The sequence below is a fragment of the Python bivittatus genome, unplaced genomic scaffold (assembly GCF_059951505.1).
Source record: "Python bivittatus isolate LINGU-HERP-01145 unplaced genomic scaffold, Pbiv_v1 ctg000120_np1212, whole genome shotgun sequence".
Lineage (NCBI taxonomy): Eukaryota > Metazoa > Chordata > Lepidosauria > Squamata > Pythonidae > Python > Python bivittatus.
Genome location: NW_028277037.1, coordinates 5187534 through 5206089, shown reverse-complemented (window position 1 = coordinate 5206089; position 18556 = coordinate 5187534). Strand labels below are relative to the sequence as shown.

Genomic DNA, 18556 nt, shown 5'->3' with positions numbered 1-18556 from the left:
CGTAACCAAGATTTCATCTTATGCTTTATTGAAGTCATACATTTTATGAAGGACCTCATCTGAGGAAAACAAAATGTATCTAAGTACAGAAGTAGCTCTTCAAGTTAGCAGATAAAAATTCATTACTGTACCTATATATCTTTCTGTATACCATGTTTGGGAAAAATACAGGATGTTAATTTCAACAGTTTTCCTAAATTTGGGCTTCTTCATACAATCAGTTAACCATTTCCTTCCATTTATGATTTGCATCTCAAGGAACAAATCAGTTAGGTCTGTAAGGAATCAACAAGTGATGTCGTTGCAGTCAGAGTCCCATGATCAAAGGGCACCAAAACTAGTCCCTAGAGAGTGGAAATGGTGACAGGGTCTAAGAAGGTGGGGCAGCAACCATCAAGCCTGCAAGACCATACCCCTTTTCCAGCTGGGAATGGGAGGTAGAGGAATCAATTGGATTCTCTTCTTGATGTGCACCTTCAACAAGGATACCAACACAGTGACAACATCTCCCTCCTCCTCCTGTGAGGCTATGAACATCCAAACAGAATAGGATTGGTTCAGCTGCCATTTCAATAAGCAGATTAATTTTAAAGGGTTTATTTTAAAAACTTTAACCAGGCAAGCGCCAGACCACTTTTCATCAAACACTTTCTGGCAAGTGAAGCTGAGGAAAATGAGATGCTCATAAGGCAAGGAAGGCCACAATTGTTTTCACTGCCACCAGAGATAAAACAGGGTGGCAACAAGTCTGGCATTGAAAGGGACAATCACCAAAGGAGGTCCCAAACTATACTTTTCCTGGGATCCACTCAAACCTGGGAGTTCTGTTGCAATTGTGTGGCAACAGATGCATGATATCATCACACAAATGCTACAACTTATGTACTTGCATCAGACATCATGATGCAAATATGTCATTGCAGTGCTGGCACAAAGTACCTGCAGCAGGTGATCAGCGCAGTTCATTACAGACAACATACATTACTGTATGTTGAGTCTTAATTCTGAGGAGCATAGCTAACACCTAACATAGGTACAGAATTGGTCCCTATTATTCTGATAAGAAAAATGGAGAAGGCAGTGCTCTATCCTGCCATTCTGAGTTATTTCTGTGTGTATATCATTAAGCCGTATAAATCTTTCAAATGGTCAAATGGTTCTTCTTCCTCATCGAAGAACCTTGCCTAAAACTTCCTCAAAAATTAGCACCGTCAATCAAGTAAAGCACAACATCTGGCCATTTGGCATCAATTCTATTTTCATAGGACTAAATGCTATATCACAAGTTTCATAAATAGTTACAATTGTGATGCAAATAGTTAAAATTGTGATGCAACCAGGAAACTTTTTAAGGACTCAAACAGTCTGTTGAAACCAACTGGACAAATGTGAGGCTACCACTTGCATAATGATAAATCTTCCTTTAAAATAAAGTCTCCCCAGAACACCATAAACCATTCTTCCCATCCTCATTGAATCAGTTTATCATGTAATATAATTTCTGTCCAAAATTACAATTGCTATAACCCAATAAAATGGCTAGTTAAAACATAATCCTTGACATTAGTCCTGGAATCTATTTCAACATTTTACGAGTCACTTGGGAGAAAGTGACAAACAAAAGCAGCTAAAACTCTGTTTAAGTGCAAAAAGACCAAGAATTTAACACAGATAATAAAGAAGTACTTGTAATATTAATTTTTGTAACCATGATTCATATATTACATGAACATGGACACCAAGTCTGCAAGATGGTGGGTGAGACATTGTGATCCAAGCCCGCCCCTTCTACAGGTGCACGTGGCTTTGATGCATACACAAAAGGAAGGGAGCTGGGTTGCAACAGCCCACCCACCAGCTTGTAGATTTTGATCCCTCCTGAAGATGCCACTAGACATGAATCCCATAAGACGTAATCAAAACAAATCAATCCTTATTACAGTGATAGACCAGTATAGGGAAAATAGGCACAATCCTTGAAAAGAAGCATAAAAGTAGAATAGATAAAAGGCATAAAATTGTATATAAAATCTATATAAAGTGTATAAACTAAAAACTAAAAGTATATATAAGAAACATAAAAGATACAAAAATAAGAATGCAAGAAGAGGCATGGGAACAGCCATAAGATTTGCTTATGTACTTGCTTCGTCTATACCAAATATACACACCACCATGCCATCTTCTACATTCCCTGTTGACCCAGTGCATATGATTCATATTCTAAATAGCATCATAGAGATCCTCTGTGCATTGTTGCCTCACCCACAACTGGAGCTCAAGAGTATCTGGAAAATCACATATCAGCCACATATCATTCAACTCAGACCTAAAATGTTTGGTCTTTATAACTGATTTCCACCTGCTCTTTCTCCTTCCAATAAGCTGATTGTAGGTTGAATGATGTGTATACTTTGGATATGAAAACCTGGTGGGTAGATAATATTGAATTTCAGTTCTCAGATGTTATTGAACTTATTTCTCCTCAGGCCTAGGTAGCAGAGCCAATGGGAGTTGGCGTTCATTCATTCATTCATTCATTCATTCATTCATTCATTCATTCATTCATTCATTCATTCTTTCATCACATCAGCAAACCTACCAGATTCCATAGCAACTCTGGGCAGTGTACAATATGAAAAAGAAATTAACAACAAGGCAAAAAATAAAACCATCTTCTCAACCATAGAGCATTCCCTGAATGGGCCAACCTAATCTAGCATTTGGGGAAGAGCAAGATAAACTAAAAAAGGACAGGAGTAAATGGAAATCTCTGGGGGGATGCTGATCCAGAGGGTGGGCACTGCAACAGAGAAGACTCACTTCCTGGCTCCCATCAAGCAGCACTATTTAATTGATGGGACCCAAAACAGGACAAATCTGATCTTAAAGGACAGGTAGAACCTGCAGGAGACAGATGGTCCCTCCGATAGCCAAGTCTTATCTGGGTAGCCATGCACTGCACATCCTTGCCCTAGACAAATGTAAGGATGCCACAAATTTATGAATCTCCAATTTATGTTTTTTAAAAATTAAAAAAAGCATAGGTCCCAATACAGTGAGTTTAGTGAGTTTAATTACAGCTACAAATGACTGAACAAATCATAAATGTCAACATAGGAAATAAAAACAAAAGAGCTTGTCCAATTTTTCTATGAAATTATACATACATGAACAAAGGGAAACTCCTTTAAAGTTCTATTCTTCCATGGAAGAAATGTATCTTTCTCATTGATGCTTCTGTTGAAAACTACGTCACTTGAAAGTGCTTAATTAGATCAGCCAAGCCCCATACCCAAAAGGCATATAGGACGGCATTAGAAATAATGTCCAGTAGGGTCCCTCCACTGATGGAATTGCATCCCAGATGCCAGGGGTGCTGGGGGGAAGTGCAAAAACATGACCGTGCGATTGAAGCTCTGTCTCTTCTATGTGTGATGCATGTAAAAATGGGCACACCTTTCAACTGCACACTGGTGGCCGCCAGCTTGACTTTTTTACCCTCCAGCCCGATGCCCTGCTCACAGGGATCCATTCAAAAATTACCCCGCTATTTCTTCTTTCTGCTTCTTGTCTGCTCCACACCACTCAAGGGAGAGGGGAAAAGGGGGAGGCGGTCCAGTCGGAGGGGTTTCTTTGCAAAAGCTGCTTGAAAAAAAAAAAAAACATTTTCTGAGTGTCTCTACTGCAATCAACTTCCAAGCATGTTGGACATGCCTCACCTCTATTTCCCTAAAATTACAAAACAACCAAGCATCTCTCAAGATTCTAAGATGAAAAGAAGTCATGCCCACGTCACTTTTTCAGAATGACGTATCAAATCTTCGGGCCCAAATGGAGCTTTGGGAAAACCAGACTAAAAGCTCCTTCTCCGACCCCTTCCAACGTTTGCAAGTTTACGGCTGTTCCATGCTCTACAAGCAACATGGATTCACCCAACCCACCTCCCAGGATTGCTGTGGGGCAAATGAGAGGAGTCAGCACTACAGATGCTGCCCTGAGCTCCTGGATGAAAGTCAGGATATAAGACTAATCAGGCAATAAATGATGCAGAAGCTGTGCTTTGATTCAAACAAAACATTGTGTTGTTTCTGTAACTATAGGTGCCTACCCCTTGCTTTCCACAGGTTTGGGTGGTTATCTTCCATTGTTCTGATATGGAGAGTTAGGAATGTAACAATTTAAGCCCGGCATCCAGGGATCACATAACTTTCAAAAGTGTCTATGTATGAATGGTCCACCTTCCTTCACCTCTAGGACCATTCTTCTCCAGCAGTGGTACGAGAAAGGTTCCAGAAACATTTTTCAATCTAATCTTTTGCAAATATTTCCAATGGTGTTGGAAAAGACCAGACCTCCTTTATCTTTGCTGCACCATCTTCAGAAGGAGCAGGAAGAGACCATTTTTCTTAACTATATAAATTAGTCACCCATCTCACATATTTCTTTCCAATATGTATCTTGATTCATCTCCTTCTTCACCTGTCTTCATACATCCAAACCTTAACCATCAAGTATAACGCTGAATCAGAAGAATAGCTGTTGATGGTCTACGTCTAGGAGAAATTTTGCCCTGAACTTAGACATCTGTGTGTGTGCCTTCATGTTTCTGCGTGTATGGGTATCATACTAAACGGGGGGAAAGTCCTTAACAAATTAAAGACAAATGAAACACACAGAAAAGCATTAAACTGCACAGAATAAGTAGTACAGCATGTTCATAATGCAGAAAGATTGAAGCCTTTGCAACCAAATGTCAGGTTTATCTGATAAAGGGACTACACACACTTTATGTTTACACCAGAGTAAGGTCCAATAAATTAAAAGGGCTTACTCCCAGAAAAAATGGACAAGATCCTGGTGCTTCTTAAAACTTGTAATTGTAGTCCCTTTATCAGATGAAACTTGTGAAAAAAAAATAAGGCTTAATTTTTCCTTAATACTTACTTAATTTCAAGGGTTTAAATTTGCGGATGGGGATATAACATCAGGAACTAAGCACTTTCTTTTTATCAAGCAACTTTTAAGAAGATGATTTAGAAATGAAGAAAGTGCACAGCTTAATCCTTTTCTACCCCCCCCCCCCAGGTTTCTACCATTGGCACAACTGTATAAAATGTAATAATTAAGGTCTCCCTATTTGGAGATCTATGATATCCCTGACTAAAGGATTATTCAGGCTAGCTTTACAATGTTCTCAATTTATCATCCATTTCTTGCAAAAGATTGTTTGGATCACTTTTTAATAAAAACTGCCAAAAGCAAAGCATTCACCAGTTTTAATTACTATAAGCAAGCCTTCCGTTAGACAACTAGAGAAGTAGGCTTGTTTGACAAAGGGAAAATATAGCACAGAGGAATGTATTCTCCCCACAGCAGTATAAGATTTAAAAAAAAAAAATAGTAAGATTAATTAGCAGCCTTGCTTCGACATCCAAAGATTTCATGCAGGAATATGACACCTTTGTTTTCAGTGTTCATGCCCTGCAATGAGAAATTATCTCAGTGACAAAACGTAATGCCTTCCAACATTCACCAGCCATAGTATTATCAGATTTTTTAAAAGAAAAGTACACAGAGACAGAGCCAAGAACTTAAAGGAAAATGCAGCCATTCCAATGTTTACCCTAAAAATAAATATAGTGTTCATTCAATATGTTGGACTCTGCTCAATCTATCAGCATTTCTAAATCTTTTTCCGTAGCACATATTCTGAGCAACAAGGCTGCAACCAGAACAATCAGACCAAAGGACCTGTTATTCATCAATATGTTATGCTTCCTCCCCCCAAATCATTTCAAAAGTGGTTTTATCCTTCTTGCCATGACAGTGAACAAACAGCACATAGCCCAGGCTACTAAGGAAGAGGAAGTTGGTACAGTAACTCATGGTTCAGCATCTGGCTGAAAACAAATGTCCCCATCTGAATCCTCTCTTTCTTTGAATTTACGTGAGGCTCTTCTCTCTGAATAAGGGTTCCAGTGAGAGCGGTGCCTTCTAGACAACCCAAGGAATGTGTTACTAAGGGCACGATGAATGGTCTAGGAAAGACCATTTTAAAGTCACTGAAATATTTTAGATTGGGAATAGGTTGCTATTCAACATTGCATAGCAACAGGATCTGAAAGTTATACATAGGACATAAAATTAGCCACTCAGTCTTACCTACCCTAAGGAGGATCTTAACTCAGTAATATTTACTTCTGAATAAAGCCATTAAGTGGTAGGCTTTAACAGCACAGCATTCTGCATGTATTTATACAAATCACCTGCATTTATCCCCAACATCAAGCTGGATCAGATATTTACCCTCTTTTCCATTGAAAGCCCCTAGAAAGGAGATTCTTTAAACACCTTCTGTTCCATGATCAGCTAACTAATCCAAACGAAGCAAACTGAGTGTAAAAATCTTGTAAATAATAAAATGATTTCAAGGCTGTGATTCTGTTCATTATTTATTAATGGCGAAGGCATGAGACTGGTGTTTTTCTTTTGAAAAACAGGCATTTTAAATTTTATTTATTTACACTGGATCTTGAACATTAAAGCAACGAGATACGTTTCATGCCCTTCTCCAAATCAGTTCTTCATATACAGTATGTAAGCTATGAAAAATTACACTAAATCTATGACATTAGATTTAACAAACAAGCATACATTTGCAAGATATCAATGAAACGCAAGTGTTTTAGACCTGAAGTCAGGTAACCCACATATATAAAAATTCTTCCCTAGACAAAGCATTCTAATTAATACTCTGAAATAAGAAGCTTTTGTTTTAAAACCATGAAGCATAAAAAAGAGCAAAATGTCCTTCAGAAATTAGTATAATAATATATTCCTTCTCATTTAAAATCCTTTAAAAAATTCTGTACATCACTAGTGTTTTCTTTTCTACATGCATTTAAGGACGTGCAACGGAACATTCTGATACAACTATAAATGTAGCATCTGAAAGTTTAGCTGGCATGTCACTCAAGCAATCACACAAGTTGACACTATATGAAGTTGGCTATATATTATGCAAATACACTGCAAACATTAAAATGGTAGGCTGCTAAAAATGCCACCAATTCATATTAAAAAATGATAAATCACATCCGTTGACAAATTACCACCAAAGCAGATACATTCCAGCAATTTTAATTAAATGGGTGTTGACAAAACATTCTGTGCTTAAAAATGTGTCTGAATGCACCTTTGAAATCATTCAGCAATCTTTTTAAAATGACTAGCCAAATAAATAAGGCAGAGATTTTTTTTATTATCAAATATTTAGACCTGGTTATTCAGGAGGGATTATAAATTGTATATTACTGCAAACCCTGAATTCATTAAATGTCTTTTTCATTTTTTTTTAAATCCAGTTGTTTGTGGGCTTATGTATATTTGTGGCTATATGTTCATATTCAGTTTCAGTAAATATTATTTGAAACTGGCCATATCACAGTCACATATCCAATTTCAATCAGGCAAACACAGTAGCTGCAAATTTTTTGTATTTCAAGGCCGGCATTTAATTATTTATTTGGTAGGCATCCTGAATTTGACTGTCTGCATTTCCATTTTGTAAAGAAAAGGCTCTAAAATTAAGCTAGCTATTATCACCTAAGTAAGCAGACCTAACAGCAACTCGATTATTGTGTCTTCTTTATACACACACACACACACATATCCTTCAGCTATCCTGATGGCTTATTTCCAGACTGAATTCTCATGTGCTTGTCTTGTAAAATGAAGCAATTTCATTTCAGAGTAGCCTTATAAAAGAATACTTTATGTTATCAATCATCAGCTGATCAGCTGTTCAAAGAAGTAAAGGTCTAAAGACATTGTACAGGAAACCTATTTATTTGCAGCGTACCTCATTCCTTGCTCCCTATCTTAAAGTAGCTTATCCTAAATTAGTCTTTTATTCTTACTTCCATTACTGATACTTCTAGTCATAAAAATAGTGGCCAGATAAATTATATTCTTTAGTCCCACTTAGACACTTCCTTACTCTTTGCAAGATGCATGCATTTCTGATGGATGCCCAGTTTATTTTAGTGATTGACAGGGTGCTTCAAATGAAGCACCAATCCTCTTGCCTTGCTAGGCAAATGTTGGGCTTTAAATTTACTATAATTTGAGGGAGTTACTGCATTCCTCCAAATGGACAAAGAATCAAGTATTTAAGAAAATATGGTGATGGCAGTACAACCCAGGGCTTCCTTTAACCACTTGAAAAAGGCAAGACATTCCTAATGCAATTCTGTTTTAACTTTCTCTTTCTAGCTCTCAAAGTAATCCACTGAAGCCTGCAGAAAGTGACAGAGAGAACGGGATCTGGTTAGGCAATGAACTGTCAACCTGTGCCATAAACTTTAAATATCTTAGATTCTGCTAAATAAGCTCTGATCAGTGTGCATGTGGTCTAGCCCCGTGGAAGATGAGTTCAAGTGATGATAACTATTAAAGATGCTTAATGAGAATTGTCCCTATTTTTAAAAAAAAAGAAAAAGAAAAAAGAGACTGAAATCCTTCTACAATAACCAAGGAAATAAACTCAATTTGATCCTTTAAATCACAGTCCCTGACCAGATTCAAATATTTCTCTGCGTTCCTTTCTTGACTGTGAATTTCGATCTGTTCTGGGCAAGTTTTCGAGGAAAAACGGTGGGCTGTTTTCAAAGAGGCTAGCCTGGAATTCACGCAAAACAGGGCCGAATGGGCAAGCTTTTCGGACGCTTCGTGGCACTGCCTAACAAAATAAGGGACTGTTGCATTTAAGATGCCAAGCTCCCTTATATAGCTTTTTAAGGGGGGGGGGGGGGGAGACCTTACCAGAGCTCTGATTTTGCACATGCGTAGATGCATTCAAAAGCAGAGGACTAAAACAAGCCCAGGACCTGTCAAAACATTCATGCTGTACACTGGGAAATTATCCGGTTGCAATGGGCAGAGGCTAGCATCAGAAACTAAGTTAGAGCTGTGACTTCGGGAAAGGATTCTTCAGGGCCAGTTCAGGGGCCGGGAGGGGGGAGATTAAGCCCCGATGTCCCCTTCGCTTTTGCAACGTTTTCAGTCTGGGCATCTGCTGGGCTAAAATAGCCCTTGGAGTCAGAGGGCTGGGAATGTAACTAGAAACTTTCCTCTCCGCGCAGCTGAAACGGCCGGGCAGCGGAGAGATGCTATTTAGGGATGGTCCTGAGACGCCGAAGTGCAGGAGGGCTCCCACCAGGACCCTTTTCGATCTCATCTGCCCGATGTTCTCCTTTTGATCGCTACCGGCCCCCAGGCACGGACCAGGGTCGCCGGCCGCCCATCCGTCCCCGACCTGTGACCTGCTCTCGACCCGGCGGGCTTTGCCAGTCCCTCTCCGCCTCCCCGTGGCCCGCCGCCGCCGCTTCCTCTGCCCTTTCCCAGCCACGAACTCCCCGGCTTCCCGGGTTGCCTTCCCGCCCAAGCCCCTCGGTCTCCCCCCACCCGCCTCCAGCCGGACTCAGGCGGGACTTACGTGGTGGCCGAAGGGAAGGGCCCTTCCGCGGAGAGGTTGATCACCAAAGACTGGCAAAGTGTCAGGCTGAAGAAGAACCACCAGCTCGCAGCCATCTTCCTGATCGAAGAGCGGTGCCCCCACCCCCACCCGGGGCCACAAGTGATGGGGGAAAGGACGGGGCAGGGAGGAGAAAGTTGACCCGGCGGGGCGAGAAAGACAAGCGGCGGAGAGCAAGCCCGGCCGGGGAAGGCGAGCCGAGGAGACGCCGCGAGCCGCGCTCCCGGTCTCTCCGCGAAGCTCTCGGCAGCTGGCAAAAGCAGGCGGCGGGGCGGCTGGGAGAAGAGGCGAAAGCGAGCAAGGGCTGTGGGCGGAGGGGGGGAAGGGGAGCGGAACCGAGCGAGCGGATCAGCTGCTCCGACAGCGGCTCCTCCGGCTCTTCCTGGGATCCGCCGCCATCAGGGCGACTTGGGGAACGGAGCAGGCTGGCTCGGGTGCGTCTTGGCGCGCGCGCGGGGGGCGGCGGGGGCCGCGCTGTGCCTTTCCTGATTTATTCCCGGGTTCGGAGCGAGAGGGGGGGCAGGGGGAGGAGGAGGAGGAGGAGGAGGAGGGGTGGGGCGGGCGAGCGAGCGAGTTGGAGGGGGGAGATTTCCGTCTCGGCTTCCCGCGGATTGGAAGAGCGAGGAGGATCTCGCCGAGAAAGTCGTCTCAGCCCACTGGGGAACCGAGCCGCCCCCGCCGCCGCCGCCGCCGCCGCCTCCTGCGGGGACACGCTTCGCCATACAAGGGAATCCATGGAAACTCCCAAAGTTGGCGTCAAGCCGCCTCCCGCCTCCCCACCGCTCCCGCGTCACCGTCTCCCTCCGGGGACTTGGAAGGCGACCCGCGCCGGACGGAGCTGGCCAGCCTCCCCGACTGCGCCCCCTCTCCAAGCAGCCGCGCTCCACCGCGCAAAAGCCCTCCCTCCTCTTCCTCCCCTTCGGCGCGGGCCCCTGGGCTGAGGAATCCTCGGGGCGAAGGGAGCGACTCCCCTTCCCCCGGTCCTCGCCGGTCCTGCACGTGACTTGGCCGGGCGGCCGGTTCACACGATGCCCGGGAATGGACACCTTGGGAAACGGGACGCCCGGACGGAGGGGCGGTCGAGCGTCCCCGTTTCCCAGTACAGTTTCCGGGGGACCGGGGTGTCCAGCCCCTGCAAGGCGCTCAGGCCGACAGCGTTGCTGGAATATTGCGTCGGAAGGGTCGTGCTCACCCGCGTGTTTGTCTTCTCTCACAGGCAACAGGAGAGACCCTCCAAACCGAGGATGCCAGGCCTGCTGACCTGGCCAGCTCCTGGCCACCAACTCTGTCCCTCTCCTTGGACAGGAGTGGGGTGCCGGTAGGCAGTTTTCCCTGGGAAAGGAGAATGATTCTTCCCTTCCTTGCCTATGGCTTTCCCTGTTAGGAGGTCTTGCAGTTTGGCCTCCTTGCAACTGGCAAATCATGATACAATATGGATGGGCAAGGAGGGGAGAAAGCTGCGCTTGTCGCATCCCTGCGAGCCAGAAAAGTCTTTCGTGTCAGCAGAACTCCTTCCTGGGGTGATGCTCTTGTTGAACAATGCGCAGAGCACAACCCAGGAAGCAAGATTCATACCAAGTTTCGTTAGCCAAGTTCAGTAGCAAGAAACAAGGGGTTAGGATACAGAATCCTGGAAACTGAACAGGCTTTGCCACTTACAAGGAGGCAAAGCTCCAGTCTCCCTGATGGGTGGAATTCATCAAGGAGCCTCTCTGTGCCTCGCTGGAACCTTTTTTCCACCTAAGTCTGACATTGTAACATCCATCTGCCCTTAGTGATGTTTTGAAATAGTCCCTTTTTCTTTTCAGCGAGTTTTCTTGCAGTGACAAATAGCCTTTTATTATTTGTTTGGCTTCTTTATGAATACCTTTACTCCTAAACCACCCAGAGATCACACTACCCCTGACAGCACAGAATGGGGAAGAAATAACGGAGAAGCGTATGAAGGTTTGCTGATGGGAATAGGGAATAGATTTGAATTGCAGAATCTTTTGCAAGAAGATGAAGATGAAAGTTGGTTGCTGAATGTAATAAAAGTGGTAATGTGATGGAAGTACAACTTACATGGAAGTTTTGACAAATGACTGGGCACTTAGCAAGGATATTACCTTGATAGTTTACTGTATTATAGATAAATGCATAAGGAATGCTTGTAACGCTGTTAGAAGGGTGTTGGTTCCTAGCTTGAATGTACATGTACTTCTGTATGCAAATGGTTTCCAGCAAATGTTAGTCAGATTATACAGTTTTTTAAATTTCTTTCATTAAATTTAGAGGCTGCCCAACTCCAAAACAATTCTGGAACAACTAGTGCAGATGTGATGATGGCTCACAGACCAGTCTTGAAATTGGAATGAATGCTTGCAAGTTATGTAGAAATAGCAAAAAACTAGAGCAGGTAGATGAATTTGTGCATTTCATTTCCTCCATCCTTTTTCCTACATATGAGAAAAAGGATGGAGAAATGTTAATATTGCAAATGCTGGGAGAAAGGTGATGAGAAATACGTGGTCTGTTGAGAGGAATTATTATTTGTCTAAAAAAGTGGAAATAATGTAACAGGATTGCTAAATGGAAGTAGGGGTTGAGTGTATCAGGAGAGATATAAAAAGAAGTTGAACTCAGTGCAAATGGGATACTTAAGAAGAAGAGATCAAATCAAGAATGAATGGGTGCTGAATGAATATGGACTGAATACAAAACTAAGGGCCAGTATGAAGGAAGTAAGGTGAAGGGATCTGGTCATGTAGAGAGGATGAGTCAGGGTCAAATTACAAAATAAATATATGAAGGACAAGTAAAGGGGTTGTAAGAAAGGGGGAAATTGAGAAGGTTGTGGTTGAATGGTGCTGATCAGATCCTAAAACGAGAGAAGCTAGTTTAAAGAACAGTGTGTATGAAGTCATGTATAATCTCATGGAAGCAAGGATGGTTTACAAAGATATAATGGTGTAGAGAAATAGTAGGAAGTGGTGTTGGTTCAAAGTAGGTGCGCTTGTTTGTAAGATTTATGTCCCATCTTTCTTCTACATGCTTAGCTAAGTTTTCTTATCTCATCCTTGGTTTGCTATTTCTTACTCCTCTGTGTTCTACATAACACTGCTTTCCCCTGAAAAAGAATAGCATGGTGGATATGTATCTATGTCTTTATAGAAAGTGATGGGTAAAAATGACTCTGCCATTGCTAATTGAAAATATTTGGCATAAATCCTTTACTTGATACACTTGGTAAGGATGCCTCGTGACCAAAACAACGTTGCACATAATTTTTAAGATCTAGAAGAGAAGATTCAGCTTCCTCTCCTATACAGGAGACCAACTGAGGATTGGAAATGAGAACAATGCTAATTATTGTTCATAACTCTTCAGGCAATATTTTTTAACTATGTTCATTACTACTAGCTTAGTTTATATTCTCATATATATCTGTCTTGGCTTACATTCATTTGCTTGCACATATGTTGATAAAATCTGAAGAACTTAAATAAAAGCCCCATGTGAATTGAAACATTACAGTGTGTTCCACAATGTTCTGAGCCCATACTGATAAGGTGCTAGGAGACGCATATTTGTTTGACTTAAAATGGCTCACAGAGAAAAGCATCTGTGCCAGCTACAATAGCCCCCCCAATCAGATATTCTTCTCCCCCCCACATCATCAGGTGGAGGGGAAAGGGGTTCAGCAGACCTAAAGAAGACAAGCTAAAGAAGATTTGCACATATCTGAGAAATGTACACATCAGTTTTAAAAGCAGATGGAATATTGTATACTATGCGGGATGGAATTGTCTACGTGTTCCTCGTTGCCTTTAATAAACTTTGTAAACATAGATGATACATAAAATTGTAAAAGCAACATAGAAGACAGCACAATATAGGCATGATTGTAGAAACAAACACAATATAAAGAAGCACAACGATAAAATGGTGTATAAGAAAGCTTTGCAGTGATTTCTGAAAACGCTGCAAGGATAAGGAAGAAATCATCCATGTGATATGAAAAGAACTATAATGCAGGCCCCAGCTGAGCTTCTCTGGGAAGTGAGGGTCAATCCAGCAGTTCACCACTACAATGCCATGAAAAAATAAAATATTTAACAACAGAGGAGGACAAAATCATGATATCCTTCAGTGGCGTTGCTGTCTTTACATGATCCAAAACGAAGAAATAATTACAGTGGTACCTCTACTTACGAACTTAATCCGTTCCGTGACTCTGATCGCAAGTCGAGGTGGTCGCAAGTCAAAGTAAATTTTCCCATAAGGTTCAATGTAATTACCGTTAATCCGTTCCGGCGTCCGCGGACCACACGTCAGGGGCGGAAAAACAGCCGCTGACCACGTGGCAGGGCGGAAAAAATGGCCGCAGACCATGTGTCGGGCAGAAAAACGGCCGCGGACCACGTGGAACGGGCGGAAAAATGGCCACGGGCCACGTGGAACGGGCGGAAAATGGCCGCAGACCACGTGGAACGGGCGGGAAATGGCCACGGACCACGTGGCATGGGCGGAAAATGGCTCATAAGTCGAGGCGAGTTTGTAAGTAGAGGTAAATTTTTGGGCCGGAGCTGATCGTATCTTGAAAATTTCGTAAGTAGGGGCGTTTGTAAGTAGAGGTACCACTGTATAGTGCTATGATGGGACACTGAATACCTGAACACACAAAAACTGAAATAGCCAAAACCTATGGAACTTGTGGATCTAGGCCTTACCATGTCCTTTCTGTGTGATGGCCCAATCTATGAACCAATCTAAGGGATCCCAGTGGAATACCCTATTTCAGGACTCGTCACAAAAGCAGTAATGCGATGACTAGAAATTATAGTCTGTTGGATCTATCATCCCCGTCTACTGAATTGTTTTTTGCATGGTGCACAATAGGGGAGGGATCACCTGGTGTCCTACTTTCCATTGTTATTCTGCTTCTGTTAGAGTTAAAGGTGGAATAACCAAAGGGTGCAAACAAAGCTGAAAATTCCCCATCATAATTTTCCCAGCACAGTCCTCCCACTAATTCAGCCCAGAATATAGATAGGGTATACAGGTGATACCTTTGTCATAAACCAACCAGCAGAAAACATATGACTTAATCAGCCACATGTTTGATGGAACCTTACTTTCATGGAAGAAGACTAAAATAAGAGACAACTCTTTCTAGAGACCATCATTATCAGAACGAGTAACAGCCCACTAGAAACCTAAGTCCAATGGAAAATAGTCCCCCCAATCCATAGCAGTAACAACCTAACAGCACACAAAAGGAGCTGAGTCCTTTTGCACATAAGGTGATAACATCTGAAGAACTTAAATAAAAGCCCCGCATGACTTGGAACAGATTCAGATGCAACAGACAACGTGCCATTTTATCAAAAGGTCCACATCAACCCATCCAACAACATAAACAGGGAAAGAACCCTGCCCCCCTCCCCCCGTGAGCCATTCCATCACCCAGTTATCAACACCATGGATCATACAGGAAGCAACCAATCATAGATAAGACCGAACCACCATCTTATCAGTCAAATCTGCCTGGAAGATCAGCCCAACCAAGGATGTGCAGAGCAGGGAAGCAAAAACAATATATTACTCCTGCATCAATGAACTGCACATCTCCCAAACCCCTGTACGGTTTACATTACCCCAAAGCCAAGCTCCTAGAACTTCACAATACAACATGCCAGCTTGAGCTATACATATTAACTGCATTGCAAGTGGACTTCAGTCAGGGTACCACTAAGGATGAAAGCTCGTAACAACCTACCTTACCTTATTGGGCAGGCACCATCTAGAGAAGAAGTTCATATGAAGATTATACACATAAAAGGAGATAGTCCTGTAGGCAACCTGTCCCATCTTTTCCACACATTTCCACTATCTTAACAATAAAGGAAGCCACAGGGGAAGGGAAGATGTTACACTAAGGTCAATAGATGGCCCACAACATTGTCCCTGGAATACTCGTAAGAATGAATATGTACTATTGGTAACAACATGGGGTCCTCTAAACTCTTCTGATTTAGGAGAAGAAAGGATGCCCTGATATGCTAGTTAATTTTTTGGCAAACACATCCAAACAAAGAGATATGCCAAAAATAAGCCAGCTAGTTATGCAAGAGAAGTTTACAGTTGTGATTGTGACTGCCCATTCCTATCCACTACTTCTGTTATGTCCTCCTCCAAGCCCCTTCCTCTGAGGAGTCATTGAATGATTTCAAGTGCAGTACAAGATTAAACAATAATCTGTTGTAACTAGGCATGATGCTTAGTGGTTTTTATGGAGTATTTCTGCTCTTCTTTACATAGGGCAATTCCTTATTTGAAGGCATGCTCTATTACAAGAGGAAGCAACGTGTGAACCCAGGATACATGCAACTTTGGGGCCCTTTATCACAGCTTTTGGAGCTTCACGGCATCAAATTTTGGCAGTGTGTTTGTCAGAAGTTAGAACTATCCAACGGAGCCTTTCTCATTTCTTAAGAGAACCTGATGGCATCTAGTAAACCCAAAATAAATTTTGAATTTTGTTTCCAAGTAAAACCTCTGAACCTTTGACTGTTTGTCACTGACTGCATTTTATTCTATTGTAAAGACAGATACTTTTTCTTCTAACTGAATGTCTTTTGTCTGTTTTTGTCTGTCAAATCCTTGAGGTCTCCTTGTAGAACAAAACCTTTCCATCTTTTCCCCCCTGTTAAAATAAAATTGAATAAGACAAGACAGGCAGGAACTAAACAAAGCTTGGGAACTTAGTTTGTGCATCCAACATGATTTCTAAAACCAAGTATACTTGAGGGGGAGCGGGGACTGAGAAAAAAAAAAGACCTTGGAGGAGGACCTCTTAATCCATTTTCTCTGTCTACTTTCTAGATCAGTTTGGAAAACTTCTGGTTTTGTTTCCAGAATTGTTCCTCTCATTGATAAAAGGTGCAGCAGAAGTCTATGACCCAGCCTCTAATAAATATTCAGATTCTGGGTCAACAGTTCATAATTGTCTTTTTTTTTTTAAGTACTACATTTGATAATTTTAAATACTCTTCAGAAGTTTCCATCTTGTGAGCTACTGCTGTTCCAACCAAACAACATGGGAACCACTGCCTAATAAAATATGTATGCGTGCATCTGTGTATAGCAGTAGTATCACTGATAAAATTGACTTCACATTAGGATATGAAGTGTCCCTGTGAATTTATTCACTGGGCTTATTAGCTCAGCCCATATTTTATATACTCAGATATGTCCCATTCAGATTTTATAGGGCTAAGTTTATGTAAGTGTGGCATTTAATCCAAGAGTTGAAACCTTAGAGCATTGAGATTTTAACCAGAGATCAGAAAAAGCACATTTTTCAGTCTCTTTCCCACAATTCTACCTCAAGAGAACATTTGGTTCTCTGCCTATCCAGCCAATAAAGTTTGTCTTAAAAAGTAACTAGTGTTAGAATCTACAAAATATCAGCCATGATCTGACAGGTTCTCACCTGTCCCATCACCTGCCAAGATATTGCTTGGTTCCACCCTCCGCTCCATCCAGGAAGCCTGTTTTCGCTCCAAGAATTTGGTAGCACAGCCCATTCCTCAAAGACAAAACCAGAGAGAATGCATTAATAACCAAGAGTGCACCAACCGTTGATGGTGCTCATATTCTGATTCATAAGGGCTGTGACCTTGCCCTAAGCTAACCTTGGATTCTGTCCAGCGAAAAGTAAAGTCAAGATAAATATATAGAAGGACTTTCAGCCTGCAGCATCCATAATGCATTATAAGCCATGTAAGCCATGTCATAAAAAGGCTTCCATGATGCCAGCTCAGACTTGTAATCAGAGTTCCTCTCTCTCTAACCCATAAATTTCCATTCTTAAGTGCTTAAAAGCATCACTTATTATATAGTAGCCGCAGTTATGTGATCGACTTTGTATTTTATATACGCAGGTTCTAGAATCAATTTCTCACATCCCCAGTTAAGGATTTTGCAGCAATAAGCAAGTTAATTTTGCAGCAATAAGCGAGTTAAATTTTCAAACCTGAAGACACACTAAACAGATCATATTTACCATGTTGTACTAGACGGCATACAACAATACTATAATATTCCTTGCTTTGGACAAGATTATTATACCCATTTTAAAAATAATGAGGGGGTATCCAGAGTCTTGCAAATCTTTATAAAAGTCAGCTATAATGGTTGGTCCCTAGCAAAAATTCTGCTTCTTTCTGATTTACATGCACAGTATAAATACAGTGCATATTTATATGTTCATTATTCCAGGAAACATGTCAATCATTATGGATACCCATTTCCAATACTACACAGTCTTTGTTGTTCCAAACTTTGCATTGGAACTGAGAATAAGATTTGTACAAGGCATGGCAAACTATATATATGCCTATACATTCCAAATTCAGCTAACTAAATATCAATTGCAAACTGGTTTAGATAATCATGTTAAGCATTGGCTTGTCAAAGTCAACATTTATCATCTAATTCAGGGCTATGTAATTAAAGACTAAGCTTTGTAACATCCATAACAAGTCTTCCTCAAATTACAAAATCAATAGATTTAAAGTGTTGCAATTACATTAGAAAACGATGTCCCACCTTAATGTCAGGCATAATTTAGATGTGCTCTTGCTAGACATTCTTAGAAAATAATTACATGAAATTCCAATTATTTTAAAATAAACATTTCAGTTAGTGTAAAAGTCAGGTGTAAGTCAAAGAAGCTCCTCTTTGACACAGAAATTCATTTTAAAAATTTGTTGGATTTGTGATTATAGCTAGTTCACTAGCCTATTCACAAGGTTATACACTTCCCCTCTACTCACAGACCGTACAATATCACAAGGAATGCTATCATGTTGCAGAAAATGTCAGATTTCTATGTTGTTTGTCTCAACTATAATCTTGTTCTAGCTAACATGGCTATATCAATAGGCCCTTATTTTTCATGTAAGCTATAACTACAAGGCAGTTTCACGTTTTGTTCAGCTACTAATAAAATAGCTTTAATATTTCTTACTT

General features: G+C 41.5%; 2 protein-coding genes across 5 annotated transcripts in view; one reads left to right on the top strand and one right to left on the bottom strand.

The window, feature by feature from the left end:
- CACNA2D1 (calcium voltage-gated channel auxiliary subunit alpha2delta 1) overlaps positions 1-10675 on the bottom strand; it is a 408632-nt gene extending 397957 nt beyond the window's left edge. For 3 of the 4 annotated variants that reach the window (XR_015795109.1, XM_088134900.1, XM_088134902.1), the window contains exon 1: positions 9500-10674. Coding sequence is in view for 2 of the 4 variants with exons in the window: in XM_088134900.1 (XP_087991026.1) it covers positions 9500-9594 (95 nt within the window). In the remaining 2 variants the exon portion in view is untranslated. Of the gene's footprint in view, positions 1-9499 lie in introns of all 4 variants that reach the window. The other variant, XM_088134901.1, reaches the window with a different exon arrangement.
- On the top strand, positions 9644-16094 carry LOC112541356 (uncharacterized). Its single transcript, XM_088134999.1, has 4 exons — positions 9644-9674; positions 9779-9972; positions 10755-10856; positions 15842-16094. The coding sequence occupies exons 1-4, from the start codon at positions 9644-9646 to the stop codon at positions 16013-16015; spliced, it is 501 nt and encodes a 166-aa protein (XP_087991125.1). The 3' UTR covers positions 16016-16094.
- The last annotated feature ends 2462 nt before the right edge of the window (positions 16095-18556 follow it).

Coding starts and splice junctions, on each gene's coding strand:
- LOC112541356 (XM_088134999.1), top strand. CDS start 9,644: ATGGGGGAAAGGACGGGGCAGGGAGGAGAAA. Junction 9,675..9,778: donor GACGGGGCAGGGAGGAGAAA/GTTGACCCGGCG, acceptor CTCTCCGCGAAG/CTCTCGGCAGCTGGCAAAAG. Junction 9,973..10,754: donor AACGGAGCAGGCTGGCTCGG/GTGCGTCTTGGC, acceptor CTTCTCTCACAG/GCAACAGGAGAGACCCTCCA.